This window comes from Leptodactylus fuscus, chromosome 6 (genome assembly GCF_031893055.1).
Source record: "Leptodactylus fuscus isolate aLepFus1 chromosome 6, aLepFus1.hap2, whole genome shotgun sequence".
Taxonomy (NCBI): Eukaryota; Metazoa; Chordata; class Amphibia; order Anura; family Leptodactylidae; genus Leptodactylus; species Leptodactylus fuscus.
The window spans coordinates 35,028,384-35,050,704 of NC_134270.1; the positions used below are offsets into that span (position 1 = coordinate 35,028,384).

The following is a 22,321-nucleotide window of genomic DNA, read 5'->3' on the forward strand; positions in this document are numbered from 1 at the left end:
CATGACATTGTATGTACTAAGAATTAAGGCATAAATAGTATAAATAGTAACAGATATAAAGTATGTATCACCATGGATTTACTTAGACTAAGAATAAAACATTGTATCCATTTTGTTATATGTGTGACAGTTCATTAGCAAATGGCCAAGACCTTCCTGACTGGTGGAGGAGGAGACATAGGCCTATTCCATCTGTAGCATGAAGGAGAGAGGAGTTCCCTACAGATCTGCCTTATATATGGGTGACAATGCAGAAAGAGAGGAGATAAGGTGGAAGTGAAGTTGAAGTGGATATAACCTTTGTAGATGTACGGTATATAGGGCCATAGGGCACAGTTTCGTATAGGTCTGACGTGGTGACAACGTATTCTGGATCTACACATCTAAGATCAGCAGAAAGAATGTTACAGAAAATACCTGGAGCTTATTCAACGCTCTCCTTATTGTTTGCTCCATTGGGTTAGGTGAGGTTTTGTGTTTCATATAGTGGGTGTATAGACAAGACTGTATATAATATACATGGAGGGTCCATTTCGAGGTTCTCCTTTATGAGATATAGTACAGAGTATATCTGGATTTCTAGATGACGGTGTTATTTCTAAAGGTCATGGCTTTGGTGGATGATCATTTTGGTAAGTTAAACCAAACTAATCTGAGCCTATCAATAGGAAACTGTAGTATGATCTGCAGAATGATCTGCAGACAGCTTGTTATAGAGCAGGAGGAGCTGAGCAGTTTGATATATAGTATCATGGGCAAAGATTTAGTATTACTTGCCATTTCTCCATCGAAATCTCTACTTTTTTTGCTATAAAGTCAAGGAGGTGGGGCTATCGGTGGCGGACATCTATCTGTGTATGTACAGTCATAGACGGTAGGCTGTCAATCAGTGATAGGACCGCCCTCTTGACTTCATAGCAAAGAAAGAGCAGAGATTCCCGTGAATAAATGATAAGACATATTAAATCATGTCCCATCATCCTGCTCATCGTCTCCTGCTATATAACATGAGATATAGAGTGCACTCACTTTCCTGGTGACAGGTTCCCTTTAAAAAAAACGACACATTAAAATACTAATGTATACTATACATATTTAGGCAATGTCCTATATCCTGCCATTATCTGCAGTCTGATATGGATACATTTTTGTTACCTAGTGTATCAAAAGTCTACAATGTTTGTACAATTTGAGAAACGTCTTTTCACGTTCCATCTCATCGCTATAGACTCCGTAGATACAGAATGTGAACACTGTGTATAGGTAAAATAAATGTACGTGTATTTCAAAAATAGACATATATGTTGTTATTTGTCTCAGACACTTATTTTATCAACACAGTTACTGTATTTTTGTGTGTTTAAAAATTGGGATTAATATTACATTGGTAAGTGTCCAAATTTACATCTGGTCAAATACTTTCCTTAGTTCACTTTTAGTTACATTTACTATAAAATCATAGGCATCATCTCTTAACACCACAACGAATTGTGTCAAATGACCAAATCAGGTTTATTACATCTGTACTTGATAAGTTGGTTCTAATACACACTCAGCACCAATATGCAAGACTACTACTAATACCAACATGTATATACAGTCATCTAATAGGTACCAAAGGTAATATGGATATAGATCCACTGCAGCTGGCCATACAAACACCTTGAACACCTTGAAACAGAATAAATGTATCTATATGGTCAGTGTTCACACTACCAAATTTTTGCATTTCTTTGTTTTGAAGCAACTTTTATAAGGCTTTATTACAACTTAATGAAAGAATGGGGTTAGGTCTAGTGCACAGCTGGAGAAAAGTCACACTAGAGCACCTAGATATGGTTATATGTGATATTCTGAGTGTGGAAAGGTTATTAATTTACTAGCATTCTCAGTACTTGTCCTACCATACTTTATTCTACTGACTCCTACCCTACCATAGCTTCTTCTAAGACCTACTGTAGCTTATTCTTCTAACTCCTACCATAGTTTTCTCTACTGACTTCTATCTAGTCACGTAACTAGAAATGGCAGGGACCCAAGGCAAACATTTAAGATGCGGTGCCACCAGTCCCCTGACCCTTCCTTTCCGCACCAACCACTTTCCTGACACAGTATTATGCCCCATAATGGCCCCTGCACACAGTATTATGCCCTATAATGGCCCCTGCACACAGTATTATCCCCCATAGTGGCCCCTGAACACAGTATTATGCCCCATAGTGACCCCTGCACACAGTATTATGCCCCATAGTGGCCCCTGCACACAGTATTATGCCCCATAGTGACCCCCTGCACACAGTATTATGCCCCATAGTGGCCCGTGCACACAGTATTATTCCCTATAATGGCCCCTGCATACAGTATTATGCCCCATAGTGACCCCTGCACACAGTATTATGCTCCATAGTGGCCCCTGCACACAGTATTATGCCCCATAGTGGCCCCTGCACACCATAGTATGCCCCATAGTGGCCCCTGAACACAGTATTATGCCCCATAGTGGCCCCTGCACACCGTAGTATGCCCCATAGTGGCCCCTGCACACAGTATTATGCTCCATAGTGACCCCTGCACACAGTATTATGCCCTATAGTGCCTCCTGCACACAGTATTATGCTCCACTGTGGACACTCATGAACAATTATTATACTCTGGGGTCTTTTCAGACCCCAGAGTATAATGATCGGAGATGTCGGAGACCAACACTGTCACTTACCTCTCCCTGGCTCCAGCGCACACCCCACTGATTTCATCCATCTTCAATGATACATAATGATGCCAGCCTGGGTCACGTGATGTCTGTTATGTCACCAAAAAGGCCCGAAGCCTGCCGGAGCCCAGGAGAGATAAGTAACACTGTTTTTAATGTTGTCTCACCTCCCCTGGCCCAACAATCATTAAACTCCAGGGTCTGAAAAGTGGTTGTGGGGTTCGCAGGCCTGCAGCCTAACTTTCCAATCCTTGTTCCTGCACACAGCTGCCTGCAGAAGGGGAAGTGCCGGTGGCTGTGAGCAGGACCGAGGATCGGTAAGTAAATAGGGCCCCTTATCTGTTGGTGTTACTCCAGCAGGTAACGGCCTATTAAAAAAAACACACACACACATTAGGGTCCACCCAGGCCCACTAATGTCCCGGGCCCTGTGGCAGCCGCTACCGCAGCTACCCCGGTAGTTAGGCCACTGCTTCTATCGTAGCTTCTTCTACTAGGACCTTCTATAGTTTACTGCAATTCTACCATAACTTGTTCTACTAACTCCTACCGCAGCACTATCTACCAACTTCTACCATTGTTTCTTCTACCTACACCTACCATAGTTTATTGTACTCTTACCATAGCTTATTCTACTTACGCCTACAATAATATTTCTTACTAACCTATAGCAAGTTATTTTTCTTCCTCTCATTGTTGATGACTATGTAGGTTAAAGTTTTACATTTTGACATTTTATTCAAACCATTACAACATCACTTAACCAAATGGCCCTCCTGACACATTACATTATCAAATCTGAATCCTGAAATAATATTCAAAGCTACAAGAAATGTCTCCCTCTGATAAACCACTTAGAACCGACCACAAATATTCTGCACAGCCTGATAGACATTATTCAAATACAAAATATATAGAAAAAAGCATATGGTTTTGGAGCTGCATAATTTCTTTAGAAAAATAGATTTTCCCTCCAAACCTAATGGAACGTGTAATACAGTCAAGAAAAGAGCTATAATATACAGTAATGTGCAAAAGTATTAGCCAGGGGTGGAAACAAATGGAACAAAGTAAGAATGCTTTCAGATGTACAAGTGATAATAGTTGTTTTTGCTAATTAGCAAACTGATTTAAATGACCAAGAGAGAAATCTAAGTCGCATCAATATCTGAGGTGAGCTTTGCCCTTTTGCCTCCCAATTCTGCTCGGTACTTGCAGACAGTTTTTGAAGGAACTCGGCAGGGAGATTGTTCCAAACATCTTGGAGAACTAAGCACAGATCTTCTGAGGATGCAGACTCGCTCCAATCCTTCTGTCTCTTCATGTAATCCCAGACAGACTGGATGATGTTGAGATCAGGCCTTATTATCACTTCCAGGGCTCCTCCTCCAAAGGGTAGAGGTCACACCAAATATTGATGAAATTTAGATTTAGTCACTCTGTATTTTATTAATGAACAAAAATAAACTATGGCAAAAAAATAAAAAATAAAAAATACCGAATGTAATGCATGTAAGTGATTACAATATTACAGTGAAAGGATAGTGCTGAAAATTTTTCATTTGACTGAAGCTGTAGTATTATATTAGGCCATTTCCAGCCTGGATATAAGATGAGATACTATTGTGTTGTGTTGAGGCATACAAGTTATGTTATCTATATGTTATCCTACAGTACATTTGCCCACAAATGTTGCAGCTGGGCAGGGGGCAATACGGTGTCTTAGTGGTTAGCACTGCAGCTGCGCAGTGCTGGAGTCCTGCGTTCAAATCCTGCCAAGGACAACATCTGCAATCTTCCACTTAGAGTGCTGAACTCTCACAATCCTCCAAGATGTCTGTAATGTTCTGTAGAGCAACACATTGTTTCTGCGCAGGCTGAAGGTCAGTCTAACCAGCGCTCTAGCCCAGTGTCCTTACTCTCACTGTGCCAAGGACAACATCTGCAAGGAGTTTGCATGTTCTCCCTGTGTTTGTGTGGGCTTCCTCCGGGTACTCCGGTTTCCTCCCACACTCCAAAGACATCCTGATACGGAATGTGGATTATGAGTCCTATATGGGACAGTGACTGACAATACAGGTAGGAAAACAAATAAATAAGAACAATCTCACTTTCTCCTTCTAGCTCAGGGATGAAGAGACAACGGTTTCTTACTTATTTTTCCACTATAGGACACCCAACACCAACAAGGGTCAGTTGTTCTAACACCTTTGTGTCTATGGCCAGCCTCAATAGCTATATAGTGAAAGTCCCATAGACTGCCATACAGTTATATTGCAGTGTATGGGATCTGCAATCAAAGGATTATGGGTTCAAGCCTCCTAGGGGTGCTAATAAAATAGTAAAAAAGATTTATACATTTAAATAATATTTTAGATTTTAAGGGGGGAAATATAAAACTAGTAACAGACAAAAAAAAAAAAACCCATAAAGGTATATCACCAGGGATCTGGAATCTCATGGCATTCTTATCCACAAGTTTTCATTTTGTTATATGTTTGTGAGAAATCATTATTAGCAAAGGGACAAGATTTCCCTAATGCGTAGAAGGGAGGGGGGTTAGGCCTTCTCTATTTGTAGCATTATTGGTGACCTAAAACAGAGAGGAGTTCCCTTCAGATCTGCCTTATATATATATGGAAGACAGTGCAGAAAGAGAGTAGACAAGGTGGAAGGGGAGATGAAGAAGGTATAACCTTAGTAGATATGCAGGAATAGCCATAAGGCATAGTCAAGTGGAGAAGAAAACCACAGCCTTCCAAGATCTCAAGTAGCGATGACTTACTCTGGATCAACACTTCTAAGATCAGAAGCAAGAATGGCGCATACCTGGAGTCTGTTCATCACCATTGTCCTCTGTTTCCTTATTATTTGCACAGGTGAGTTAGGAGATTGTTGTATTATATGCATGCAAAAATTGGAAAGTGAAGTCCATACGCTGAGATATCAAAGTCACATACGCACCAGACTGTATATTACTCCAATTATAGGTTATACTAGCACAGAATATACTGTATTTTGATGTTTACATGGTGGGTGGTCATATTAATACAGATTAACTAGGTTTAACTTGACATGCCACAGTTATGCCATGCTTTATATGCCAAGTTAAACTTTGCTCCATCTGTAAGTGAAATAATCTGGAATTATTGGTGGTAAATACCATGAGATGGTTCCAGTTATTTCAGGTACACAAGAGACTCTGAAGTATGATCCTCAGTAGAAATGGAGGAACTATTGGACTACATGGTATTATACTACATGTAGACTGTAGACAGCATGACGTATCCATATAACACTTACTGAATAGTGCCATCAAAGTCCGCATACTGGTGCCCAGTGTCTAAAAAACTAGATCCAGATACATAACATATAGAGATAAAAAAAAACACCACATACAGCGTCATTGGGAAGGAGGGGGTAGATAACCATTATTTGTATGTTGTTTTTATTTCTCTATGTTTTATTCTTTATTTTAATATGGCTATAGAAAGTGTGAATAAGAAAGGAGGAGAAATCTGTTATGTTTTGGACAGTTTTTCATGTTTTTTAAATAAAATAATAAAAAAAATGTTTAAATAGTTTTTCCTTTTTGTTACAGTAATATTTATATAGGTGACCCTTATTATTATGTTGCCGTGGGCAAGGCAAGAACCTATAACATGGACATGGTAGTTCTGTTTTTTTTTTCTTTTCTTTTTTTTTTTTTTTGAAAGTGATGGTACTGTATAAGGAAGCTAAATTGGAGAATTGGAGAAAAAGTGCGACTTTGCAAAAAAAAAAAAAAAAGTTTCTAAAAGTCACCATATTTTGATACATGGGGCGTCTTTTTTTTTGTGAGCCAGGTGTACTTTTTTGCTGTACCATTTTGGGGAATGTCTACTGCTTTAATTACTTTAAAAAAAAATTTTATCCAATGCAAAATGGTGAAAAAACAGCGGTTCGACTGTGATTTTTTTTCCATCTACGGAGTTCACCGTAAGGGAAAAATATTTTTAGATGTTCATAGACCATTTTGGACACAGGGATATCTAATATGTATGTGTTTCATAGTACTGATGTCCTTTTATATGTGTTCTAGGGAAATTGGGGCGATTTCAATTTTTAATATTTTTTTATATTTTTTTTATTGCACTTATTAGACCCCCAAGGGGTCTTAAACCCCAGGGTGTCTGATCATTAATGCAATGACTTACAATGGCAATGTATTTCAATGCATTGCAAAATAACAGACAGATAAGGACAGACAGGCCTGGGAGCTCATGTTAATGGAATGTCCTGGGCCGCTGGAAAAATGGGAGGAGATCCAGGGCTGTTGTCCAATTACTATGACAACCAGGAGCCTATTGAAAGCTCCCAGACTTGTCTCCCTTAGGGTGCATTCACACGGAGTAACGTGCCATGTGACCTGGCACGTATACGACGTGTGAGATTTTGAGCGCCGTAAAAGCTCCCATTGATTTCAATGGTAGCCTGGATCGTATAAGCCGCATTATTTTGTGGCCGTGATTTTGCATATACGATCCTGGCTCCCATTGAAATTAATGGGAGCGTATACGGCGCGCAAAGTCTCACACGCCGTATACGTGCCACATCACATGGCACGTTACTCCGTGTGAATGGACCCATATATTTGTATGGCAAGCTGTGTCCAAATGTTGATATTTTGCAATGCATTAGCATTGTAATGCATGCATTAGTGATCAGACCTCCTAGGATTCAAGACCTCTAAGGGGTCTATTAAAAACAAGAATAAAGTCAAAAAAATATATTAAAAAAAGAACTAAAAATGTAAATCACCCCCCTTTCCCTAGGATGCATATTAAAGTTACAAATTACACATTAGGTATCCCTGTGTCCAAAAACGCCCGGTTTGCAAAATCAAAAGTGCAAAACCATTTTTTTCACTGCTTTGTTTCTGATAAAAATCACATACACACATGGAAATATAAAAAAGTTCCGGGTGTCAGACTATGGTGACTTTAAAAAATAATTTTTTTTTTTTGCAAAGTTTTAGATTTTTATAAAGGGGTTAAAATGTAAATAAAACTATATAAATTTGTTAATCTTGGAATCATCCGGAAACACAGAATACAGGTGACGTGTCATTTTGGCTGCAGAGTGGAGGCCATAAAAATGAAGTCCATAAGGAATTTGCACAAATGCACTTTTTCTCCACTTCCACCCCATTCTGAATTTCATTCCAGCTTCCCAGTACATTGTAGAGAATAATAAATGGTACCAGTATTAAGAATAATTTGTGCCATTAACATTAAGCTCCCATATGGGTCTGTGAATTGGAAAATAAAAAAGTTATGGGGTATGGAAGGCGGGGAGTCAAAAATGAAAATCCAGCAGGGTAAACCAATTAAATTCCCCAAAAAAGTCAAAAAAATATTTATAAGAGTACAAAGTAAAATAGCATTTTAAATAAAAATTATTAGTATAAAAAATGTGTTGGGTGGTCTAGGCCGAAGCATATGTGATGTAGGAATCAATAATGCATCTTTGATAAATTAGTGATTAGATCAGGCATACAGTGTCAGAAATGTTTTACTGATCTGATTTCATTCTTCATTTTGTTTTAAAGCTCAAGATACTAATAATTCAAAGACCCGTAAACCAACTCTTCTGAGACTTCACGATCACTTGACTGAGGGATATAACAAGGGAATGAGACCAGTCCATAATTGGAGAGATGAGGTTGTTGTGTACATAGACATGGTTATATATGCCATTCTGGGTGTGGTAAGCTATTCATTTCCTTATGTTCCCTCTATCATTGCCTTTAACAAATGACCTAACTACAACCATTCATGGTTTCTTCTAAGAATGTTTAGCATAGCTTCTTTTGTTAACCCCTATAAGGGTAAGTTCGTACAGGAGGCCACCTCAGGTTCCAGACCAAAAACCGGGAAGCCGCAACTGAAAGCCAGTGCACTGCACCGGCATCCAGCTGTGCACTCCGCTCCAGATTAGGCCCAATGAATGGACCTAGTCCGGAGGAGGGAGTGTCTTCAGGCTGAATCGCGAGGCGACTCCACCTGAAGAATGAGCATCTTGCTTCTTTTTTCTAGGAGCTGGAAGAAACAGCTCCTGGAAAAAAGACCTGAGCGGCTCCCATTGATTTCAATAGGAGCCGTCTTTTTGGTCAGGATTTTGAGGCGGATACAGCCTCAAAATCCTGACCAAAAATCTCTGTGTGAACTTAACCTAATAGTTTCTTCTACAACATCCTAGATGGCTTCTTCTACTAAGGCTTCTTGTAGACGACCGTGGCCGAGATAAGTGTGCTATCTATATTTTTCCCTGATAACACACTGACCAATTCAATTCTATGGGAAAGTATATCTCTATGGGAATTACAGGGTCATGTAAGACTGCAAAATATAGAACAGGCTCTCTTCCTGTCCTATTTTACAGCCCTGCTTCCATGGCTCATATTCATTTAATGAAAGGGGCTGAGGAAGCACGGTCTACTCCTTTTACTACCATAGCTTCTTCTACTAATTTTTACCATACATTTAAGTACTAACTCCCACCATATCTTCATCTACTAACTCTTACCATAGCTTATTCTTTTACTTCTACCACTACCATAGCTTATTCTATTAATTCTTGCCATACATTTTTGTACTAACTTCTACCATAGCTCCTCTACTAACGCCTACTATAGCGTCTTCTACTAATTCTTACCATACCCTTTTGTAATAGCTCCTACCATATCTTCTTCTACTAATATCTGACATATTTTCTACGAACATCTACCATAGTTTCTTCTAACTCATATCGTAACCTCTTCCTCTAATTCTTATAATGGAATTTTTTACTAACTCCTACCACAACTTATACTAACTCCTACTATAACTTACACTAGCTCCTACCATAACTTATACTAGCTCCTACCATAAATTATACTAACTCCTACTATAACTTATACTAACTCCTTCCATAAATTATACTAACTCCTACCATAAATTATACTAACTCCTTCCATAAATTATACTAACTCCTACTATAACTTATACTAACTCCTACCATAACTTATACTAACTCCAACCATAATTTATACTAACTCCTACTATAACATATACTTCCTCCTACCATAATTTACACTAACTCCAACCATAATTTATACTAACTCCTACTATAACTTTTACTAACTCCAACCATAATTTATACTAACTCCTACTATAACCTTTACTAACTCCTACTATAACTTATACTAACTCCTACTATAACCTTTACTAACTCCTACTATAACTTATACTAACTCCTACTATAACGTATACTTCTTCCTACCATAATTTACACTAACTCCAACCATAATTTATACTAACTCCTACCATAACTTATACTAACTCCTACCATAATTTATACTAACTCCTACTATAACGTACACTTCCTCCTACTATAACATATACTAACTCCAACCATAATTTATACTAACTCCTACCACAACTTACACTTACTCCTACCATAACTCTAACAATGGCTTCTTCTATTAACCCCTGCTGTAGCCTCTTCCTCTAACTTCTACCTCCCTTCTTCTAGTAACCAATAACAAAGCTTCTACCACCTTCTTATAAGATATTTTCTTTAAACTGTCTTCTTCTTTCCATCACTGATACCTAATATGGATTGCCATACATGTCACATTTTGATATTTTTTTCAAGCCATAGGTAGTGTATCAAACAAATGGCCCTGAATCTTGAAATAATATGCAAAGCTACAGGAAATTTCTCTGAAACCATCAATTTGATAAGTCTAGTAGAACATTGTGGACAATATTCAAATCTAAAAGATATACAAATAAAGACACGTGTCCTTTTCAGGTTCACTGTTCATAATTTCTTTTGCAAAACAGATCAGTCCTACAAACCTAATAGAGTCTGTGGAGTGGATGTACAATCCGGTAATGTGTTCACATTGGCTACGGCTAATACGATAGAAAGGAACTATATACAATACTATAAGTAGGGCATTTCGTCTAGCTGTCCTATATACTGTATATTCTAGAGATATTTCCCTAAAATAACTATTTAGCAGTACTATAAATGAAACTTCTATGTTTGAGCAACAAGTTTATATTTAAACATGGAATTAAAGGGGACCAGTACCATCTCTATAAAATCCATCACTTTGTATCCTTCAATAGGCACTTCTTAAATGATTCTGGTGCAATTTGATTTTTCTCTAACCCCAACCATTTCTGATCAATCATTTCCATTCGTTTCAGCCCCCAATATGCTAATTATACTCTCTAGTGTCAAGTGGGAGGTCCTATGGTGCCTGCTTCAGCAAAGGACCACCCACTTGACACTTCCATTCACTTTAGTGAGAGCACCAGAGATAGTTGAAGTACAGCACTCAATGAATGGGAGTGCTGACCACCATCAATCGCACACACTCAGCCAGGTTGAATGTGAAGCAGGACAAAGGTCCTACAGATTTAATTTTATGGGACAAACCCTTTAAGAATAATTCATTCAGAAAGAGATTTATTGCCATTATGCCAAAGGACAATTTGTGAATCATCTCATGAGAAATAGACTCTAGTTACACATGATTGTCCCCAATGTTAGCCCAAATAGAGCTCTGATGGACCTTCAGTGACCACTTTTAATTTGTCCCTGTCTCAGTCCCTTATTTATGTCTGGTGGCTCCAAGTACATGGGCATTGAACTGATGAAGTGAGGGCACTAAGTTGCCCGGTTTAGTACTGTAAACCTCAGCAGTATAAGCCATGACGTGGTTCCCTTTAAGTGAATTAGTGATATGGTAATGCCGAAGTATTTGTGTTTTTTATGACTCTATATATGTTATTTTAGTTCTTTGTTTATTCTCTTTTTCAATCTCAGGATGAAAAGAATCAACTATTAAGAAGTTACACGTGGCTTAAAACGGTGAGATTGAGCTCATGCTTAATAAGATACTTTCTTTAGAAAAAGCACCATCTACTACCTAGAATCTCATTCATACAGATACCTATTACAAAAGCCTAAGAAGGGGGGGGGGGGTGGCTCGGAGTCTTTTCAGTAGTGGCATAAGTTCATGCAACTGGGCCCAAGTACAAAGTCTACCCTATCGTCTTTTTTTGTCAATGTTCAAATCAGCTTTGGGGAGTAATGGAAGTGCTGTCATTGACTTTTCTGGAGCTGTAGCAACAACCTCATTGTTCCAAAGGTTGCACTTGATAATATCAAAAAAGGGGATAGCTCAGCCAAGGAGGCACCAATTCACTAGGGAAAAACCAGTGGTGTAACTATGAATGGTGGGGCCCCATGGCGAGCTTTTGACATGGTCCCGCCCCACCCGAAGACCCCGACCAACCGAGCACACCCCTCCCCCGGCATTCTTGCATGTACTATTATGCCCCATATATATATATATATATATATATATATATATATATATATATATATATATATATAATACGGAGACCCAGGGGAAGATACAAACATAAAAAGACAATATTACTTACCTCTCCTAGGCTCCGGTGCACTCCCCACTGATGTTGGCCATCTTCAATGATGTGCAAAAAATATTCCAGCATGCCACAAGTAAATAAAACATAACCTTTACTTCATATCAAAAGGTAAAAAAAGGGATATTACATCACCCGTTCAGGACACATGATCATGATGGAGCTTACGCGTTTCGAGACACATATGTCCCTTACTCATAGCCTGCAAATCATCTTCAATGATGGAAGAGATGTCACTTGAGCTGGGGCTTGCATCATGACGCATAAGGACGCAAGCTCTGGCCCACATGACGTCTGTGATGTGACTAAGTAGGCCTGAAGCCTTCCAGAGCCAGGAGAGGTAAGTAACAGCATTTTTTTTATGTTCCCTCGCCTCTCCTAGCTCTCTGAGTTACTCTAGCAGGTAACGGCCTATTCAAAAAAATAAATAAAATCTGCAGCGGTAGCTGCTGCCGTCGGGCCCCCTAATGTCCCGGGCCCTGTGGCAGCCATTACCACAGCTGCCCCAGTAGTTATGCCCCTGGGAAAAAAACGCAGTTTGATTCAGATAACCCTAACCTATGTATCCAGCTAGATTGATATGCTGGGGTCTGGTGACAGACTCCCTTTAAAATGACAGGTATAGCAAAGTTTAATTTGACACTGGTAGAAATTTACAATTTCTTCTACATCAGAAAACTGAAGTAGAGGCATGATATTGAGGCATATGTTTGTGCCAATGTCAAGTACTTGGAGTGAATAGAGGAGCTCTGAGAACAACATCAATAGGTTACCAAGAGGACTTTTCACCACCTCCTCCTATTTAAGTACTTATCACCTGTTTATAGTCGCTGCTTCACTGATTCCAACACAATTGGAATTTTCTCTCTAGCCCCCACCATTCTTGAGCAAGAATCGCAGTTCAGGCTCGTTCACATCTGCGCCCCATCTCCATCTGACGGATTTCGGTCTTCTGCCGACAGAAGATGGAAACCCGACAGACAGTGTCCGGCTGTGAGTGCCGGGGATCGTTTTGTGCTCTCCGCGGCGAAACCGTTTTTTCTTTTAACCAGACACAAAGTACTGTATGTCCGACTTTGTGTCTGGTTAAAAAAAACGGTTGGTTAGGTTTAATCATTTTCCCTTTTGTCCTTATTTCTTTTTTGCTTATTTTTTCAGTCTTGGACAGATGAATTTCTCACATGGGACCCAAAGGATTTTGACAATGTAACACAAATTAGTATTCCTTACCAGGATATATGGACTCCAGATATAATTGTCTTGGAATTGTAAGTATCATCCAAGGGATATTGGACATCGGTAATAATAAAATCGGTGTACATGCTTTGTATCGCATTCATAGTTTTTGCTATTTTTGACATGAGGTTAGACAGGAAATAGGATGTCGCATAGATGAAGATTCGGCAAGGGCATATATGCCAACTCTCCTAGTTCCTGAAAAAAGGGATAACCTCCTGAACTCCCAGAAGAGATGGTAAATCTCCCAAGCTAGTTGTCTCTTTATATGTGACTTCGGCACTTTATGTGCAAGTCATGTCTGAAAAGGGGCATGACTGCACAAAAAGGGGGCTTGGGGATGTCCAAAAGGGGCACAGACATATCTACAGGAAATGGCCCCGTCCATATGTGCATGGCTTCAGTAAAAGATTCAGGCTGCTCTTCGTGTGCCATTATACCTGTTGTACCTCGTCAAATGTGTTTCATCTATGAAGAAGGGACATCAAAATTCTGGTACAAAATGTAAAGATGCACCAAATTTATCATTCAGGGGAGCTGCCAGTTTTAGTAAATACCCAGTGGTGTAACTAAAGTCTTGTGGTCTAAGATCTAAAGTCTACCTCATCCCTACAGCGAATTCTTGATAGGGATGATTACGGATGCTAACACTAGGTTCACACCTGTGTTTGGCACTCCGTTCTGTGCTTTCCGTCTTCTGCATGCAAGAAGACGGAAACCACAGACCGGATCCGGCTGTGAGCGGCGGTGAGCGTTTTATGCTCTCCGCCGCGAAAACGGTTTTTTAAATCCGGACACAGAGTACTGCATGTCCGACTCTGCGTCCGGAAAAAAAAAAAAAAAAAACGGTTTCGCAGTGGAGAACATAAAACGCTCACCGGCGCTCACGGCCGGACAGCTTTTTCACCCATTCAAATGAATAGGTGAGAAAGAGTCCTGCAGGTTTCCATCTCCTGCCTCTGTTTTGTGCAGGAAACAGAAACCTGCAGAACGGAGACCGGGCGCAGATGTGAACGAGCCCTAAGAAGTTTAATCCACCTTAGTGTGGTTAGGGTAATCTGTGGGTGTCCTTGGTTTATGGGCCAGATGGAAGCTGCAATCCCAATACTGATGCCAGTGCTTATGGGCCACTTTAGGCTCATGGGCCTCGGTGTGATTGCACCCTCTGCACCCACTCAAGTTACACCCCTGTAAATGCCTGCAATCCCCATGGCAGCCTGGAGCAGATTTTTTTTTTTTAATCGAACTCTGTCTTGTGCCATTCCATTCCATACCACTGGTTATTATTATTCCCTTTCTCGATAAAGTGTGCCCCTACACTGTCTGATATTGTCAAAACTTACAGATAGTGTCTGAATATAAAGGTATAGGTAACTCCCAGTGGTCAATTTATTTATGTATTTCCAAGGATGTGCAACTGCGGAACAGCAGAGATGTAAGTAAAGATAATCTAGAACTTCTGGTTTTTTCTCCCTCCCTTTCCCCAGCCTTGTCTTGTCTGGTTTGTGTTTGTCTTCCCTGTCTCCCCTTTTTCTTTTTGTTTCTACCTAGTTTACCATTTGTAATTTCATCATTTTCTATTGTACTGTTCTTTGTGATCTCCTCTGGCTTGGTAGACATGTTGTGTTTCTTTATTGTTACAAATTTTCATAAATAAACAATTTAAAAAAAAAAAAAAAAAAAAAGATAATCTAGAATTATTATTTTATAAGAAATAGAAGTAAGTCTTAAAACTGACCTGCCACGGAGAGCTGATTGGTCACATTTAAAGGGGGTGTCCAATTCTTTCTTAGTGATAAAAGATCAGGAGTGACAGCAGTCTCCCAGTGCCCAACTGTTAGAAGGGGCTGTTGCGTTTTTGTGAGTGCTGTGACCCCTTAACTCTTTAAATCACACACTGTTATAGCACTTGTCCCATTCATATCTATGGAACTAGACTGCAATTACATTGTGCGGCCTCTATCAATTAGGTGGAGTGTAATGTAAACAGCAAAGAGGTCATGTCACTCTTTTGAGCCAAAACGCTTTTAAAATGCTGATCAGCAGGTGTACTGAACATCAGACCCATACTGATCTTTCATGCTGAGCATAGGTCATCAATTTAAAAAGTGCGAGTAGGATTGAGCTATTGGGATCAGAAAAGATTGGATCCCGATCGGCAATCAAGTAAATTTCACGATTGCGATCGGGTTCCGATCCTGCCTAAAAAAGATCGGGAACGGAATTCTGATCCCGATCGCTCAACCCTAGTTACTTGCACAGAGCGCCAGAGCTCCGTGCCATTGTTCTCTGTCCTCTCCTCTCTCATTCACACGTCGGGAGAGCGCCATGCATGCCCCCGCCTTCCTAGGCTAGTGTTACTGATGCTGGGAGTAGGCAGGGCTCGTTGTGGCTTAGAAGAGTGTGGGCGGGTACAGGGCACGGAGACATGAGTGATTCAACAGGGAGGCGGGGCGCATACGTCGCTCTGCCGACGTCTGAATGAGAGAGAAGAGAAACAGACAGAGAACAACAACCAGGAGCTCCGGGAATCGGCGTACACATCGGGAGGGGAGGCAGCAGCGGTTCTGTGTAGGTAACCGGACAGCAGGGGGGACTAAGTAGCCAGCAGATTTTTTAATCACTACACAGCGTGGAGTACAATAATTGAACGCTTCCACGCTGTGTAGTGAATAGGATTGTTTTTAGAGTTCGATTTTCGATCATTAAAAAATCCCATTGACTTGCATTAGGATCAGAATTGGGATCTGGTTCGGATGGAAAATTATTAGAAATTCGGATTATAAAAACGATCCTGAAATCTCAAGATCCGCTCAACCCCTTCAAGATGATAACTGTGTATAAAAAGAACAGTTATCACCCCCTTCCTCCAATAGAACAGGCTTCCCTTGTGCCTAGTGTTTTACTGTCTATTTTTGATCTATATGTGGTATCAAGCCTTGTGTACAAAGTGATACTGTGTTTCCCCGAAAATAAGACATTGTCTTATATTAAATTTTGGTCCTAAAGATATGCTATGTCTTATTTTCAGGGGATGACATTTTATTTTTGTGTGCTGTTGCCACCACTGTGCTATACTGAGATGTGCTTGCTGTGTAAAGACTGTATGAAGAAAAACATTGCAGCCGGCTGAACGCTGTGTGCGGTGCTACGTGTGCATAGGAAAGCCGGCTGCTGCGATACCGTACGTTGTATCCATTGTTCCATCTGCTGTGGGATGAGCTGGGAGAGTGGATTCCCCTCCACATACGATGCTTAGTGTATGCACAGCGGGCATCTCCCAGCTCATCTACGTATCGCAGCGGCATCAGCAGCCGGCATACCTGTGTACACGGAACATCGCGCACAGTGTTCAACCGGCTGCAATGTTTTTCTTCATACAATCTTTGTGCAGAAAGATTATTATTATTGGGGATGTCTTACTTTCGGGGAGTGCCTTATATTAGGCAATTCAACAAAACCACTGCTATGTCTTACTTTCGGAGGATGACTTATTTTCGGGGAAACAGGGTAGGTAAGGCCGTCTGTAATCATTACTTAATATCTTTGTCTTAGTGTGGAAGCTACAAGGTCTCCAGAAGCTCCTTATGTCCATTTGCAATATACTGGGAGAGTCATTAACACCAAGCCGCTAATTATTACAACTACCTGCAGTCTGAACATTTACTACTTCCCATTTGATACACAAAGGTGTTCAATCTCCTTTTCTAGTTGGCTTCACACAGGTATGTAAGATATCCTTCTAAATGGACTTGACCATGACCAAGAATTGACCACTAACTGGTTTCATTCTTATCTTCACGATTAATTTTTCTTGTATTATTTTATAACCCATTGGGTCAAATGTATCAACCCAACGACTCCATTCGCATAGATGGGTGCTAATCTGATACCAAAGAAGTGCCACATCCCCCATTCTGCCCCTTGCTCGACACTTGAAAGTGGGCAGAGCAGATTGAATAACAGGGTGGGTCAGAGGTGCCAGGGCCCAATATATTTATTTTAACATGAGTTATACAGAAAATCATGGATGCCGCCATTTTGGGGAGGATCGCTGGTCCCTGGAATGAAATCCAGGGCTTGTGATCCATTTCCATGACAGCTGATAGCCTATAGAAGGATCCCAGGCTTGTCTGGCATTTACTTCTATTGCAGGCTGCTCTATGCATCCATGGAATCATACAAATTCATAGAACACAAGTGACATGACATTTTGGCTGCACAGTGAATGCTGTAAAAACAAAGCGCCTTGAGGGGGCATTCACACTCACGCCCATGCCCACCCGCCAGGTCTCCGTCCTATTTCCCGGGGAAACTGGATAGGGGATGGCTTGCTTGAGGTCAGTATACGGAGGCCACAAATGAATGGATTTTAAAACTGACTGCCGGCAAGCCATCCCCTGTCCAGTTTTCCAGGAGAATAGGACGGGACGGGTGTAAGTGTTAATGCCCCCTAAGAAAGTTGCACAAAAACAATTTTTCTCCAATTCTATCATATTTACTGCTTGCCAGTACATTGTATGGAATATCAAATGTTACCCTTACGGAGCACAATTACTTACTGAGTAAGCAGCCATTTTTCTTGTGGCCGTGGGCATGTGCAGTTGGCTCTGCCCAATGCCTACAAGTTTGACCGCCTGCACCGGAAGAAGACGCGTGAAGAGGACGTTCCTGAAGAAGATGGAGGCGTCGCTGGAGATTTCTCTTGTACCATTGGGGACGCCCCCAGTGCTGTTTGAGCACTGGGGACCGCCTCCAGTGCTGCGAGAGAACTCATTTGCATACCAAAGAAAATCAGGATTTCTACGGAACGGCGGCACAGAGAAGACATCTAAAGGTAGGAGAAGAATAGCCTTTCTTAAGGCTATTCCTACATGTTAACAAGAAAAAAATGTGTTTTAATGGTAGAATCCCTTTAAGCAGACGTTACACAGACTCACTATAGTTTGATGAAATGTCGTATACAGGTCTATAATACTCTTTTCTACTTGCAGCTCAGGAGATAAATATAACAGTAATGGAACATACAGATCGAATAAATGATTTCCATACCAGTTACATGAATGATGGAGAGTGGGATCTCATCAACTTGATTTCTACGTTCACCATTATTCAGGATCGTGTCAAAAATCTTGGTGAGATCGAGTTTACCGTAAGTTAATTTAAGATTTCTCTATTGTAGACTTTAAGGTATTAAAGGATAAACAGTTGACAATAGTTATGTATTAAAGGAGATGGCGCAAAAAAGGCATTTAGGACAGATCTACAGTAAATCCACATGGTCTTTGATGTTGTTTCTGTAACTCCCATTGACTTCTATGGACAAAAGCTCAGCTGTTTCTATTAAGGTCAACCACCAAGAACAGTCTGGATCTCAATGTCAGCAAGGGTCCGGGTGAGGTGAAGCCGGGGGACAGAACCCGAGGTGTGACTTGCATCTATCAGACACTAATGGAATATACTGAGGATATGGCATACATGTCTTTCATAGGAAAACCCTTTTAATTCGAACTGAGAGTGACCATAATGATGGCAATTTTTTCTTAGGTCAACTATGTGCTAAAGGGGCTGTGTGGCTTCTGAGCGGATAAAGATGAGTCTTTCATTTGGGACTTCTATGTTCCTGTACAAGGAATTTATGCATTAAATGGATATTGATTTGAATAAGCAACCTGTAGTGCATCGTTTCCCCTTTGGTGGCGCTGCAGGACAATTGATCAATTTCTATTAGGTTCAAACACAGAGTACAATGGAAAACCGGAGGTTCCAACATTAGGACACTGGGGCAAATTTACTAATTCTAAATTTAACCTGGTGGAGAATTCATCAATCCCTGCACTTCAGAATTCTGAGGACAAAAAACGGCAAAATATTTTCTGGCTTTTTGAGCTAATTTGCAATAAAAAAGTCACAACCTCACTGTAGTATGTGTTAGATGTGCCAAATTTAGGACATGGTGCCACTGGATCTGTGATGAGATACTTGGGACCCATATGATCACCCCAACCTCTTAGGCTTGTTTTACATTGCTTATTTTGTAGCTGATTTTGAGGCAGAAAACACTTAAAAATCAGCTTCAAATTGGATTAGTAACCTATCTCCTATAGTAACCTCTCTCATCTCCTATTGTTCTCAATGGGAGGCAGCAACAGATGCTTCTTTTTTTTTCATGACATTGGAAATAGAAGTGTCAAGCTCAATCTTTCCTGGTATTCTGTAGCAATCTTCGAGGCTCACATTAATCATCCCCATTATTTCTAGGGCTAGTAAACGAACAAAACTGCAAAGTTTTATTTCAGGTTTCTGTTGCAGGATCTATAGGGCTGGAATTTGGAGAGTAATCTTGAGCAGAAGACCATCTCAAGTTCCTCTACAAATTCTGTTGTCTGAACCTAGCCTTGAAGCAGCGCATTGGTGGGGATGCCAGCCATTCTGATAGTGATGACCTTTCTTAACAATAGATTATGTTAGGATAGCATATACAGTTCTGAGTCAAAGTGAGAACCAGTACTAGATACACTGATCAAAATGGTTAATATGGCGTTGAGTGTCCAACACCCCCTGGGCTGCACCAACTCCAACCCCACAATGGTGTTCACCAGAGCCCCAGATGGTGGAGATGGACTTTGCGGCACTGCCAGGTGGAGTGGCATGGGTCAGGAAATACCAAACACACAGAGCACCACAAATCACAGTAAATCAAACACTGAGATCTCTTACCAGCAGGTGTTTCAGATAGCGGTGCAGATCCAAGGATCCAGAAGGCTGTGGCGGGTGGTCAGCAGGTGGCAACAGAGAGTCAAATTGTAGGTCCAGGTCATCAACAAGAGGGCAACGCAGTACAGTGGGAAATCCAAAGGGAACGTCAGGCAGGCCCAGTCACTAATAGGAGCAGTGGAGCAGTACAAAATCGGTATTCAGGAAGCAGAGGTCTAAAGACAAGCTGGGGTCATAAACAGGAGCAGAAACAGTACAAAAATCACGAGGCAAAAGCAGGGTCAGAGGTCAAGGCAAGAGGGTCAGAGCACAGGCAAACAGGGCAGGAGGAACGCTTACTACCAGGACACAAGTACAATTGAATAGCCAGCAGCGGTCCGGAGCCAGAGCTTTCCTTAATAGGCTCCGACCCGCTGCTAGGCCAAAAACTGGAAGTCCCCTGTCTGGTTCAGGAGGAGACCAGCAACTCCCACACAATGCTGCTTAGCTCCTCCTGCTCTATAACCTGAGGATTATATATTCAAGGTGACAGGATTTCTCATTTCATTTCCATTGTGTTTCCTCTTTATCTTCTTTGTGTTATGATAGATAGTCATCCAAAGGAAACCTCTCTTCTACGTTATGACTCTGATTTTGCCCAGTATGTTCCTCATGATTATGGATGTTGCTGGATTCTATCTGCCTCCGGAGAGTGGAGAGAGGATATCATTCAAGATCACTCTTCTTCTGGGTTACTCTGTGTTCCTCCTCATTATTTCAGATACTTTACCTGCGGTTGGGACACCATTAATTGGTAAGAGGAAGAAGAAAAAAAGAAAAGTTTGAAAAAATTCTTTAATTTTGGCAAATAGTTCGTATAAGTTGTGCATAGTTGTGTACTTGTCTCTGATCAAACCTAGCTATAGTCCTCCTTGGTTGTCCCAGCCCCTGCGACAACCAGGTCTTACATAGTTACATAGTAGATGAGGTTGGATAAAGACATCAGTCCAATCTATAACCCTACAGTGTTGATAGAAGGTAGAGGAACCCATGAGGCTCATGCTATTTGCTCCATTTCAGGCGAAAAAATTTTTTCCCAACTCCAATCTGGCAGTCAATATAAAACCCTGGATCAAGTATAAAACCCTTGTTCATTGAGGCAGCCAACCCAATCTCCTCTTTCACTACATTCACATTTGTGCCTTTATCTCCACTCCTGTGGTCTGTCTGAGGATCTGGAAAACAGAAAAACAGATCCTGTCAATGATGGACAGAACAGAGCCCAAACAGATTTAGGATACATGGTTCAGCCACCTGCTTAAAGGGGTATTCCCACGTCGCATACTCACCAGTCTTCACTGCTGTAAAATCTTCTTTCTTCCTGGTTTCTTGCATCATTTGGTGGGCGGGGTATCACATGCACCCTGTCATTTAGCTCCGCCCCCAAATTAGTGTGTACCTCTGCCCACCGCATAGCATGATCCTATGGGGCAGCTGAAGGGCCTGTGATGTCATCAAAGGTCCTTAAACACTATATACACAATATTGGACTATGAAGTACAGGCAGCAGCAACTCCATTCTGTGTTACATACAGAGACTGCCTGTCTCTGCCATAATGAATTGAATTAGCTAGCCTGATAACTGGGAGACCAGAAGACGAGTTCACAAATGAAAGCAGCTCCTCTCCCCTATCTGATAGCAGGAAGCTAGGTCACATGGTGTAGACACAGGAATAGCTAGAAACACAGGCTCGATCCCGTGCACTTAGCCCCTCCTTCCCTCTGAGAGCAGCAGATACATCACTTGACTCATGAGCAGCTAAGTCAGGGCTGTGTCAACAATGAATTGAATAAAGTAAGATAGTGGACAAACAAAGCAGTTTTTCTGAAGCAGTGTATTTAGGAAAAGTCTTACATCCACATTAACAAGAGGTATAGATAGGATCCTTGTGATGGGACAACTCCTTTAAGGTCTACTGCGGAAAGACAGAAGAGGTAACCCTTACCAGTTAGCGTCGCTCCCTCTGCTGGCACTGCCTCCTTGCCAAGTCCTGGTTAAGGAAGTCTTCCTCCAGAGAAAGTGAGAGGCCATGCAGGCCACATAAAATAACTTGGAGGAACTTATTTATTCTAATACATACTATGTACACAGCCAGTCTTGTTTTATTGTCTAACCTGCTAATTTTTATCA

At 40.9% G+C, this 22,321-nt stretch overlaps 1 protein-coding gene across 1 annotated transcript in view; it reads left to right on the forward strand.

Moving 5' to 3' along the window:
- The window catches only part of LOC142209096 (5-hydroxytryptamine receptor 3A-like), a 32,724-nt gene that overhangs the window by 4,451 nt on the left and 5,952 nt on the right, over positions 1 to 22,321 (forward strand). Inside the window, exons 4-9 of the mRNA XM_075278035.1 lie at positions 8,301 to 8,458; positions 11,573 to 11,617; positions 13,357 to 13,466; positions 16,990 to 17,159; positions 18,429 to 18,586; positions 20,740 to 20,944. Coding sequence (XP_075134136.1) covers positions 8,301 to 8,458; positions 11,573 to 11,617; positions 13,357 to 13,466; positions 16,990 to 17,159; positions 18,429 to 18,586; positions 20,740 to 20,944 — 846 coding nt within the window. The remainder of the gene's footprint in view (positions 1 to 8,300; positions 8,459 to 11,572; positions 11,618 to 13,356; positions 13,467 to 16,989; positions 17,160 to 18,428; positions 18,587 to 20,739; positions 20,945 to 22,321) is intronic.